Source organism: Sebastes fasciatus, chromosome 1 (assembly GCF_043250625.1).
Source record: "Sebastes fasciatus isolate fSebFas1 chromosome 1, fSebFas1.pri, whole genome shotgun sequence".
Lineage (NCBI taxonomy): Eukaryota > Metazoa > Chordata > Actinopteri > Perciformes > Sebastidae > Sebastes > Sebastes fasciatus.
The window spans coordinates 24,198,949-24,212,377 of record NC_133795.1 but is presented as its reverse complement, the minus strand read 5'-3'; the positions used below and the strand labels follow the sequence as shown (position 1 = coordinate 24,212,377).

At 43.9% G+C, this 13,429-nt stretch overlaps 1 protein-coding gene across 4 annotated transcripts in view; it reads right to left on the bottom strand.

Annotated features, from left to right (window-relative positions):
- Nucleotides 1–13,429, bottom strand: part of chd5 (chromodomain helicase DNA binding protein 5) — a 56,800-nt gene that overhangs the window by 39,266 nt on the left and 4,105 nt on the right. For all 4 annotated transcript variants that reach the window (XM_074639209.1, XM_074639189.1, XM_074639217.1 and 1 more), the window contains exon 2: nucleotides 5,871–6,022. In XM_074639209.1, the coding sequence (XP_074495310.1) occupies nucleotides 5,871–6,022 (152 nt within the window). The remainder of the gene's footprint in view (nucleotides 1–5,870; nucleotides 6,023–13,429) is intronic.

Sequence of the window (13,429 nt, the reverse complement as noted above, 5' to 3'; positions counted from 1 at the left end):
GTCACTGCTCTGCTAATATTCTAATTCTTCTGCCTGTGATGAAATGCATAAATTATTACATTTCAAGTTAGTTGACGAGGAGTCGAGTCAGAAGCACGTTCACCTTTTTACATGCGATCGAACAACAAAGTAAATTTAACAAACAGAACACCTCCGGCGGCGCAGCCAATCAGCGCTCAGAGCTGATTTGTGCATGCAGCCTGTTTAATATGGGACATCTGGAAGGCTGTATGGATTTAACAGTTAACAGGTGTTGTTTGTGTGATCGAGAGTGTTGCATATGAGCAAATTCACTGGTGCGTGCTCATGATTGAGTAAGTAAGAGGGGGAGGGAAAGTGTTTCTCTCAGTGTGCACCTCTCACCTAATCATGTGTATATGTAGTATGTTTGTGCATATATACAGTATGTATATGGAAAGAATCATTTTTGTAGGGGTTTGAATGCACGTGTGTCAGTATTCGTCTTTTTGTTGGTCATTTTTTTGTGTGTGTGTGTTTTTCTTTCCCTTTTGTGTAAAGACGCGTTTGTGTTTATACGCACAATATGTAGGTTTCCACGTGTGCACACATGTGCACACGTGTACACGGAGTGAATTAGTGCACGGCGGCTTTGTGCTCTGCTCGCTGCCTGTTGCTCAGCGGGCCTGTGTGGATCCATGGAGAGACTTGCAGGCGTTTTGCTCTGCAGCGCAGTGGAAAGGCTCACGTTGCCGCAGCGCCCGCCAACCCTACCAGCAGCCTGGCTGTGTTGCCATGGCGACCAAATTTGAGCAGTGTCTGGCTCTCTCTCTCTCTCTCTCCCCCCCCCCACACGCCTTCCTTTTCTCTCACTTTCTCTCTTTCACATCTCGCAGCCCCCCCCTCCATTATTTTCTCTCTCACTCTCTCTCTCTCTTTACAGCTCCCCCTTTCTTTCTTTCCTTCTTTCTCTCTCTCTCACTCTTTCTTTCTATCCTGCCACTCACTCCCGACCCCCCTCCCTCCAACACACACACACACACACATACACAGACACACACATACACACACACACACACACACACACACACAATCTATCACAGTGGCAGCCAATGGAACGGCGCCATCCAATCAGACACGTTTGCATAACGAGCTTGTTATGCAGAGGCCTGTGGTTGCAGAGCTGATGCTCCGGCACCCGTCTAGACAAATCTCATTTATGCATAAGAAGAAGAAGAGAGAGAAAGAGAGAGAGAGAGAGAGAGAGAGAGAGAGAGAGAAAGTAAATTGAAGATAGTGGATGGGGGATGGGAGTGGGGGTGGAGATGGAGGAGGGAAAAAGCAAAGAAGCAGAACCACACTGTTGAGAGCAACTGCAAAAGACGAGGTGGAACTGTGTGCAACAACCTCGCCGTGGCCCAGAGTTCAACGTTACACACACACACACACACACACACACACACACACACATCACAGGACCCGAAGAGGACACTGGCAGCAACAAAGAGGCTCATTCTACTTTTAGAGGGCAGAAAATCAGATAAGCGCTGATAACGTAATCAAATTAGATGCTTCCCCATAATGGCTCTGCCTCGGGGGGAGATTGCAGAGGGTGCGCACGGAAAATGAGCGAAGTCGCGGATATTCAATGAAAAAAAATCTAGTTCAACGAGAAAGAAATGCCGCTGTAAAAACACTTTACGGTTCCAGAACAACAGCCTCTCCTTTACAGCAACGGCTCTCTGTTGACTCACAATCCTTGAGAGGATGCTGAACTTATAAAAACAAGACAGAGGCTCGTCTTAAAGCCGACTGTATTTCAGTAAAAATATTAGAGCGGCTCCCTCGCAGATTCATGGGTGTTTCATTGTGGCCAAACTGCAGCCTCTTCTTTTCCCAATGAAATTAACTGCCCGCTGTAAACTTCTATTCCTTTGATTTAGTAGGTTATTTTTTTGTTAAAAGGGAGACAACATCCCTTTGTGTCTTCTTTGTTTCACTGCCGATGAGAGAATGAAGGCATCTCTCCCTGGCTACTATTCCTCCCACCAGCAGCTCTGACCTGAGACTGGGATGTGCCACTGACAGTCTCTGACCCCAATTGACTTCTGGCCCCTGTCTGACACCAACCTTTGGGGAGTGATTGGAAGTGAATTACAGCAGCAGCAGCTCCTCAGTGGGAGGGTATGAGAGGAAGAAATAATAGGGGAGGAGGAAAAAGAAAGAAAGAAAGAAACGAAGAAAGGAAAAAAAGGAAGAAAAGAAAGAGACTCGCCGTTCCTGTGACGCAAAGGCAGCCACAAAAGCAGCGGCATCACGATCAAGGCAAAGCGAGGTGATGCATGTGAGAGGCGAGGGAGGAAAGAGGAGAATACAGAGCAGAGTCTGTGTGTGTGTGTGTGAGAGAGAGAGAGAGACAGAGGGAGGAGAGTGTCAGAGGGAGTCCCCCCCTCATTAGCTCAGTGAGACCCAGAGCTCAGTGTTTACCACAAGCAGCCAAAGGGCCGGGTGGCAGCCTGGCCAGCCAAGCTCCTCACAGCACTGCTGGCATCTCCAGCCAGCGGAGGGGAACATCCTGGCTATGTCACCGACACTGTTAAAGCCATAGCCAACACGGGCGTGAAACGCGCTGGGAATACAGTGAATTCCTGTAATCATTGAATACCAAAATTCTTAAAGCTTCAGAGGTTGGCTAGGAAAAGTAAATGTAGATGAGACTTTTCCGTCCACGTCAGAGCTGACTTCATGCGGCCTTTGTTTGTAAAATTCTCCTGGATGTCATGGTAACAGTGAGTGGACCAAATGAACGTGTGTAATGTAAAAGGTGCTGCTCATAGTGATAAACTCACTGACCCTTCCTAAGTCCCGCCCCCAATAGCAGTTGAGCAAGCTTGGAACCCGGCAGAACCTCGGTTAACTTTATCCTTTCCTAACATAAGTCACATTACATTGGCGTCACAATCTTTACAGACACATTACTTTGTATATAGTCACAGTTACTATGAGGAACTTTCATTTTGTGTTGATTTTGGCGGTCCTTGTGGACAAAAGCGGTAGTGTTTCCGAGCACCAGAGTCCCTTTAGAAAACCTCCCGTTTTACTGCAGCAGGGTCTGACAGTCTGCACCGCACCATCCTGGTTCTGGTTCTACCGTGCCTCCCTTCCCTCAAGCGGGCACAGAAATACGGCTTGGGCTTCCAGCAGCGTGGACCGGCGGAGCCGCAGCTGCCGGGCACGGAGCTCTCGGAAGGGGGCAGTAAAGCCGGATCTGGGTCTGTGCGCTGTCGGCTGGTTGCTACTAGTCTGATTTCGTTCCTTTGTTACCTTGTTTTCCCCGGCGTTGGTTTGTTTGTCTGTCTGTCTGTCTGTCTGTCCGTCTGTTTACAGGATTACTCCAAAGGTTCGCGATGGATTTGAATGAAATGTTTTGGAGGGTCGGACTGTAGCACAATGAACAATCCATTCGATTTTGGTGGCGATCCGGATCATGATCCGGATTCAGGAATTTTTTTAAGAATTCCGATCAGCCTGAGCATTAAGAGCACAGGGTATAACACATGCACAGTGTAACTGATGACGCGTTGATGACGCATGACCACGCCTTCTTTCTCCTTCTGAGAGCAGAGAGATACGTGTGTGGATGTCTGGCGAGACTCAGAGGTGCGGGAGATGGTGGCCGTCCACGGTGAGAAAGAAAAAAGTGGTAGATGACGGAATGAGAGACAACGTAGTGTAACGTTATACAAACATAAAAAGGCTGCTGAATGAGAGAGGCATCCGCCGATACGTTACACGGAAACACACCGTGTTAATAACAAGCCGACCACCTCACGGTACCGCCAGCTGTGAGCTGTGATCTGTTTTTAAAGTCAGGCAACTTGGAGGAGGTTTGCGCTCTCCGAGTGCCATTCTAGTTTATGTTATCTCTACAAGGTTATGTGCCACCCCCGAAGAACTTTTGATGTTATTTAATTTTATATACACACCGTCTAGCATCCCAATGGGAAAAGTTACCTGAGTAAAGTTTATCATCGTGAATATATCCTTCCATACTTCCACACACTGTAGATCTTGCTGTCGGCTTCTTGCAGCTATATTGCCTGGCGCCCAGTATACATCTAATACACACTGTGGCAGCCGGCTAAACGGAGCCGGCATCTCCATGTTTCTTTTTGTCAAAGTTGTTCGACCTAGCAACAGTAACTGAGGGGGCCGGGGCTTAGGATCGGTCAATTGTTTTGGTTTTCTGGTGTTACACCAAATTCTGTAACTCCTCAAATTCTGTGTCTTGATTAGGAATCGTCTCAACAAGATGTCTTGCGACAAAGTCAGTTTCGCCCTGGGGTTTGAACTTAAGTTAAGTTAAGGTTACAGTTAGGAGTTGCAGAGAGGCCTGGTTCAGGGTAGGACTAATTTGTTAGGTTCACGTTAACGCAAGGGGAAAGCAGAAAACCGTGGGAACTAAACTTCAACACAATAACTTGGTTTGCAGAATGTGGTGTAACACCGGCCTACAATCTCTGCTATCATTGACCTCATTTCTAGCTGTGGCAGGGATACATGATTGACATGATAAATGTACTGTATGCTACTTGCCCAACACCACATGGCACACAGACAACGTTAGCAACTAGCTGGTGAACACATTGCAGAATTTAGCAGCTAACAAACCAGATGTTTCCCTCAGCTGAACTCTCAAACTCAACTTCCAGAAGCCAGTGGAGACTAAAACAGAGCAAAAAGAAAGGTGAATATTGGATTTAGATTTGTTAAGTGTCCAGAAACGCAGCTCCCGATGACTTCTAATGATGCTTTGTGTATTCTGGATGTGAAAATAGGAAACTGTTTGCTAACACATTAGTATGATAAATCAAATTAAAAGTAGGATCAGTAATGCTGAGAAACTAGCAATAGTAGGCCTACACTAGATTTTAACATGACCCAACTGAAAAACCCGGCCCAGTGTTGTCAACTCTTTTCTAGCAGCTAATCAGCTCCAAAAGTCTCTAAATCTAGCGAGAAAGTCACCAAGTCGGCAAAACTGACATTCCGCCCATTCAGGCCTCCCTCCAAAGACACTCCCCAAAAATTATCAACATGAACATACACATATAATGAACATAAACAACAAACATGGCTATTGTTAGTACTCACAGCTGTCAAGCCTGCAGCTTGTGGAAGATTCCGGTGATGTACAATGAGTTCACCCAGGCATGCAAGCAGGTAGACGGGCAGGTAGGCCGTCCAATCATTTCATCCGGGCTGAATGAAATGATTGGACGGCCGAGCTTATTATAGTCCTGTGCAAGGCAACAGATACGGGATCTTTTTTTCTTTCTTTCTTGTTGTCAGAGCTTTTGATTCTCACAGGTTAGCTTTAAAAGCTTTGTGATTAGTTTATTTTAGTAATTAGTGATCTCAACCATGACAAATCTGGTTAAATGAAGTCACTAGTGTTAATGCTGGGAGCAGCTCAAACCTCTGACCTGATGTCTAAATGTTGGAGACTAAAGGCTGGAGAAACTCAACTGTCAAAACCGCTCTGTCACAGCTCGGACTCCCACTGCTTGCTTGGCACCCCGGCTGTACTTCTGACCTACAGTACAGTCCCTGCCATCAACACCAGCACCGCAGGCACAAATCTCCACTCTAAACTGGCCCTTGGAGCCCACAGCTTACACTGGCAGTGATGGTGACTCCGCTGCCAACCTCCTCTAAGCCTGAGACAGTCCACTGCCTCTCATTTAGATTACAGAGGCGGCCCAGCAGCCAAAACACACCTTTGATCCAATTGCAGAGACATCAAAAGAGCGGCGGTTTGAGAAACAGAGAAACACAGGCCGCAGCTTGAGCCACAAAGCTGTTGTGTCCGAGGTCACGGCAGATGGTGCTGAGAGTGAATTACACCTTACCTCCTTTTTCCTCTTCTTAACTTTGGGCATTTTCCCCTCTTTCATCTTTTTGGGCTTCTTCTTCTTTTGTTGTTTGAGGGAGTCGTTGTCGGAGAAGAAGCTGTCGAGGGGTGCGAGGGGAACAGGGTTGCGCTCACCTTCGTCATCCTCATCTGGACGCACAGAAACAGAAACATTATCCAATTAGAAACACAGTGTAGTATACAGCACGTAGAGTACTTAAGATGATACGTTCAGAAATTTAGCTGATGCTGTCGGGTTTGTCATCTTGTAATGAGCCTGAATCTTTATATTGACAAATGCAGCTTGGCTTGTGGTGAAACGATAAATTGATTAATCTGTTAATTACAAATAAAATAGACAACAATTTTGTTAATTCATTAATTGTTTGAAGGAACAGTGCGTAACATTTTGGGGGATCTATTAGCAGAAATCCATCCATCCTTCCATTATCTGTAACCGCTTATCCTTGACCCTGGACAGATCGCCAGCCTATCACAGGGCTGACACACAGAGACAGACAACCATTCACACTCACATTCACATTCACACATTTAGAGTTTATTACCAGAAATGGAATATCATATTCATAACTATGTTTTCATTGGTGTATAATCACCTGAAACTAAGAATCGTTTTCATTATTTTAGAATGAGTCCTTCATATCTACATGGGGAGCAGGTCCTCTTCACAGAGTCCGCCATGTTGCACCGCCATATTTTTCTACAGTGGCCCAGAACGGACAAACCAAACTCTGACTCTAGCGAGAGCCTTTTGCGTTTTTACGTTACCAGAAGGCCACCGTAGTTCTCCGACAGGCTTGTGAAACTGGTAACACGAGCTGCAAAATTGTGGTACCACCAGCCGCCGTCTGACTTCTGTTGCTCCTAAAGTAGTGTTATTATGGTATGGATGACCTCTGAGTGAGGCAAATGGCGTTACCACGGTTTCGCATTCGGCGGCTCACATTACCACAGTCTTGGAAAGGGAGGAATGAGAGGAAGGGTACTCTGTTGGTTGCAATCTGGAACCGCACCACCAAGTGCCGCCAAATCTTACACACTGTACCTTTAACTCATTTATCAAATAAAAACAGCATCTAAATTTCATCAGCATCTTTTTCTCAGATTGATGTCATTGTAAATTTGTATATCTTTGGGTTTTGGACAGTTGGTTAGACAAAACAAGCAATTATGAAGACATCACCTTGGCCACCTTGGAAAATTGTGATGGGAATTTTCTGACATTCAATAGACAAAACAAGTAATCAAAAAGACAGAAAGAAAGATTAATCGATAATGAAAATAATCATTAGCTGCAGGCGTAGTATACTGTGAAAATACAGCAAAACGAAAAGTCAGTTGGCTTGTTTTTGAAAATAAAAATGATGAATCGTTGCCAGACCAACAGGAGCACTTGGCAAAATAAACCTCATAATCACACATCATTGAGTGTGGATCAACTTTACCCGTCAGAGCACAAATAGATGGAGTGCCTGCCCTGCCGCTAAATGGGAACTCCCTGGAGGACCACTGAGGTATACTGAGCATATCTTCTGCCTTTAATGCTTGCTGGGACTAAAGCGACCTGCTGCTGGTTGTCAGCTGTACTGTCTCAAAGCCGCTGTGTACAAACATGCTGACTGCTGAGCGCAGCTGACTTCAGTGATGCCATAGTGGGTCACAGAGGAGTAAGTAAGGAAGAGAGACAGTCCCAAACAATACATCACTATAAAGAGACACGGAGAAATACACGCAGGATGCAACCGCCCCGTAAAGGTCGATCTGATCTCGTTCGCTTTCTCCCGACTGTCTCTCTGTTTCTTTCACCGTCTATCTATCTGTGCGTCTCCCTCGCTCTCTGCGTCTCGCACAGACAGACTGGAGGGCATGAAATATGCAGCACATGTATCGGAGTCAATCAGCCAACACTAGCCCTGCAGTCTACCACTCCCCTGGGTAGCTGGAGTGAGAAGTTGGGGAGGAGGGATTCCTGTGTAGTAGACACACAAACCTCACCAACCGCTTATCCTGTATTTAGCAAAGCTAGCAGGAGGCACCCCACGCACACACACACACATACAGTACACCAGAGGGTCTCAATCTTTTTCCAGCCAAGGACCTCTTACAAGATAGAGAATATACCGGGGACCCCTTCATCAGTGGTATAGTGGAGGGTAAAGGTATATGGAGTATGCCCACTTCTTTTTCTGGCGGTTTACAGTATAGGCTACCCGCCAATCAGCCAAAAAGCCATATGGCATATATAAAAGAGTATAGCCACTTCCTCCTTGGTTACCTATTACCCATCTACATTAGTACAACCACCTCATTAATGACCACTACACTAATTTTCCCCAATGTGGAAGAACAACAAAAGAGCAATGTATTAGAAAGATATTAGACATGTATTAAACATATTTGCAGATTGTAAGAGTTAGAGATTTGTAAGATTAGAATGTAACCTATGAAATATTATACCAACCCAGTGCTCAGAAAAATTATTGGCATCGTATGTTTCTGCAAACCACCGGACACGTTGAATGTCAAAGTTTCTGAACAAAAAAAAGTTTCATATCATACCTCGTATCGCGCTTGCAGAAACGCACAACGTCACGTGGTTAATGTTGTGAACCGACTGATTAGGTTTAGGAAACAAAACTGCTAGGTTAAGGTTTGAAAAATGATCATGATTTGTGTTGAAATAATAACGTACCAAGAGAACGTAAGAACTGTACCAACGTAACTACTGTAAATAAACAACAAACACCCTTAGCTGACTTTCTTACGTACCTAAACGTTACCTAAAACAACATTACCTAAAACGTTACCTACAACGTTACCTACAACGTTACCTACATCGTTATGTAACACAACTTTACGTAACACAAAGTTACGTAACACAACGTTACGTAACACAACGTTACGTAACACAACGTTACGTAAAACAACGTTACCTATAACAACGTTACCCAAAACAACATAACAACATTACGTGTAACAACCTTACGTGTAACAACCTTACGTCTAACAACGTTACGTGTATAACAACGTTACGTGTATAACATTGTACGTGTATAAAAACGTTACGTGTATAAAAACATTACGTGTATAAAAACGTTACCTAAAACAACGTTACCTAAAACAACGTTACCTAAAACAACGTTACCTAAAACAACGTTACGCATAACAACGTTATGACCGAATGCAAAAATTTAAAATGACAACATTTTTTCCAAGCGACTGGGCTGATTATATCCTACTGTAGATTTAAAAATATAAAATATTATTCGTTAAACTATGAGGCCTTTTGTAAAAGAAAATTACATCATGGTAATTTAAATGAAAGAATCTGCAAACTTTTCAAAGACCCCCTGGCAGAGTGCCACGGACCCCACTTTGAGAATCACTGCAGTAGGCTACATACACGCTCGTGACTTCAAAGCTTTAATCAGTGGCAGTGTCAGGCTCATCGTGTTTCCTTTGACCACCAGATGAAGTGTGTCACCCTCTTTAGTGCTAATTGGGGCTAATTTGTGCATTTACAGCATTAAAACTCCACAGACGTCTGCACAAATTACATTATTTAAAGGTAAGTAGCTGATTAAGGCAGCCTAACCACTGATGTATTCAGTGTCACGGAAATCTACCTATCTAAGCTTTGCCTCCACATTCTTTTCTTCTGCATACAGATCCACATGCTCCTTTATTTCTCTCTTTCTAAATAAAGCCTTGAGTTTATGTATTCAGTATCTCAAACAGGGAGCTCTTTTATGTCTCAGATGTATGTGAGTCGCCTGCCAGGCAAGCCTTGCATCTCACTCAGACAGACGCACAGATGATGACATGGCTCAGATGCAGATGGAGGCGGCGCTGGATTACAGAGAGCACACAGGCCGTCACTCTGCACGTCTTCCTTTCAATGACTAAACTATGACTGACAGGTTGACCACACATCACGCATTAAATACACCAGATGATGCCGGACTGTGTGTCCCCCCTTGCTCTGTTTTCTGTGCAATAGATCACTCAAACTTGACAGTGGTGATGCAGTGTTACCGATGTAGGTTTTAAAAGTTCAACTGTATGCAGCAGACCAGACTAAGTCCTTTTTAGCAATGATAGCGGCATGCTAGGGATGTCAGTGTTGGCCTGTTGATCTTTCAGACCATGACTTTGGTTTCAGACTGAAATATCTCAACAACTACTGGATGGATTGCCGTGACATTTTGTGGAGACGTTCATGCTCCCCAGAGGATGAATCCTATAGGCTACTGGTGTTAGTGATTCCCCTGAATTTCCCTGTAGCACCACCAGCTGGTCAAAATGTTCACTTATCCTGTGAAATATGTCAACGTCTACTGGATGGATTGACGCAACATTTTGTGCGAGCATTTGTAGTTCCCAGACGATAAATCTTAATGACTTTGGTGATCCTCATACATTTCCTTTTCCAGCATGAGGTTGACATTTGTAGTTTTGAGTGAAATATCTCAACAACTGTTGGATGGATTGCCATGAAATTTGGTACACACATTCATGTCCCCCATCAGATGAATTGTAATTACTGTGGTGATTATCTGACATTTGGTTTATGTCCACATCCCTGTAAAACCATCCTCATCTGTAGCTACATTGTGTTTAGTGCTAATTAGCAAATGGCAACATGCTAACACGCTAAACTGAGGTAATGAACAGGTGCTAAATATCAGCATGTTAGCATTTAGCTCAAAGAATCCCTGTGTCTGAAAGGAACAGTGTGTAGTTCTTTGGGGGATTTATTAGCAGAAATTGAATATATTATTCATACTATGTTTTCATTCGTGTATTTAAACACTTGAAACTAAGAATTGTTGTGTTTTTGTTAGCTTAGAATGAGCCCTTCATATCTACATAGGGAGCGGGTCCTCTTCACGGCCACCATGTTGCTCCGTCATGTTTCTACAGTAGCCCAGAACGGACAAACCAAACACTGGCTCTAGAGAGAGCCTTTCGCGTTTTTACGTTACTTGAAGGCCACTGTAGTTCTCCAACACTCTGTGAGCAGCAGAGTGCAAAACTGTGGTACCGCCAGCCGCCGTCTGACTTCCGTTGCACCTAAAGTAGTGTTATGATGGTAAGGATGGCCTCTGAGCGAGGCTGAGGCGTTACCACAGTTTTGCACTCGGCAGCTCATGTTACCACAGTCTTGGAAAGGGAGTGAGTGGAGGGGTACTCAGTTGGTTGCAATCTGCAACCACACCACTAGATGCCGCCAAATCCCACATACTGTACCTTTAAGTACAGCCTCAAAGCTGTGAAAAATATTGAACACTTATACAAATGGTCTCTCAGTAATGCACCTCATTTATAGGCAGAAGGTGTGACAGCAATGCAGTTGATTGAGAAAAAAAGATGTCTGCATTTAGCACCTGCATTGCCTTGTAATGTGAAACCTGCCTACAGTGAATGGCCTCTGAGGTCCCCAAAGGGAAAGTCATCAGGGGAATGATAATCTTAGTGAATGGACCGGGCTGTGCCAGGTGTTGGAAGGGGTGGTTGGGGGGGTCGCTCAGTCATGTGGCACAGGGAGGTCTGGCACCCGATTCTGCTAGAAAGAGGACCAAAGCTCCACTTGGCAAAAGAGCCTTCTGTAAAGTGTGGACGGATGGCACAGACACAGTCCTGACCTTCCCGCAAGGGCTTGGCCACCGGACTGACCCATTAGAAGGGAGATTCATGAGCGACTCCCAAGTGAGGAAGCTAGAGTTTACTGGAAAGCACATTAGCCCTTTCTCTGTTGGCCCCCTTGTGGAAATGCCCACTTAATGTTGCCCAGCATTACTTCCTAAGGAGGAGAGGAAAAAAAGAGCCATAGCTTTTCCTCTCTTCATTGATCAAGTGCTTACAGGCCTCAAACGCCTTCAGACAAAGACATCCATAGACTATTATTAGAAATTGTAATCATCAAAGTGATGGAAGGATAAAGACCAAGTAGCACCATTAGAAACGCATCCATCATAGACAATATATGCACAAGTTCCTAATGCATGCATTATAAAGCAGATATGGAACAGACTAGAATGCTGCACTGCTCATCTGCAAATACACATTTAAAAAAAAAAAAAAAAGCATCTTTCATGCACAGGCTTCGTGCACGCGCAGCAGGAATAAATGGTGTCAACTTTCACAGCGAGAGATCCAAAAATAGACCCACTTTCCAATTGGGGATAACATTTGTAGGCACACAAAAGCCCATGATAATCTTTCAATTTTAGGGAAGAACAAAAACAATTAAAACTGAAAACACAACGGAACAATCTGTGACAGTGTGAGCATCCCGGAGTGAAACAAAGGGAATTAGGACACTTTATGTGCCACAACAAATAAAGGCTGTGATAGGATAGCTTTCAGGGGTTTGATGAAGTTCCCCCCCCCCAGGACGTGCTTCTACATTGTTGAGTTTTAATTGCATGGAGGCATCTTGATGCCGCGGAAAAATCTGACCTGGATTCCTGACCTTGTCTGTCACTTTGATGCTTGTTGATGGGGTCGTAAACTGTCTGAACACTGCTTCCTGTATCTGCAGCATAACAATGGATGTGCAACACTATAACACGGTCGGATAAAAACAGATATTCTAAAAACCATCACCATCAGACTAGCGTGAATATCTTAATTTATCAACAAAAATCTTCATCAAGATATATCCATCATTGTGAGCAGTACATAACCCTTTGCTACATAGTGTGTCATCATAAGGGATCGCGGTGTTAAAAGAGTCCCTTTGAGATGTTTATAGCCAACAACATAAAATACAAAATGAAAATCAAGGCAAACTTAAATCAATTTCGACTGACACATGAAAATGTTTTTGATTTTCCAAAACTGCTCACTTAATCTTCACTCACCTGCCATAATCAATTGCACCTTTCCTCTCATGTTGAACCAACTACAGGGTTATTGGGGACACGCATCATAAGCGCTTGTGTTCTCCCTCAGGCTACGGCTGGCAGTCATAGATGATGCTTCGACTGCTCAACACTCCTCTCTGTCTCTCTGTTTGTCTGTTTCTCTCCATACTGCACACATTCCAGTGCAAGCCTGTTGGTATTAATCTGGCTTATATGGAAAAACATTGTGCATATATAGGAAAATGGCAATTTTCTAAAGCCTATTGTTTGATAGAAAATCATATAGAAATAGATAATGATGTGCCGATGATTTAAACCAGGGGTCTCCAACCATTTTTCCTCTGAGAGCTAATTTGACTAAATGAAAGTGGCTTCTTATATTTTATATTATTAGTAACATTTATTCACATCGCTCAGCTCCACCTTAACCAGCTGAATAAGCTTCCTTTGTGTGAACATTTTGACATCATCAACATCTTTAATTCAGCAGCATGTGCATGTTTTCTTTTCTGTATGCATTTCTTTACATTTTCAATGTGTCAAGCTCACACTATTAAATTCACATCAGATTAATGTCATAGAAAACAAAACAATGTTGTTACTTATTTTACTTGTCCTTATTTTCTGTCTGTCCACACATCACTGTATACGTAACATCACTTCCCTT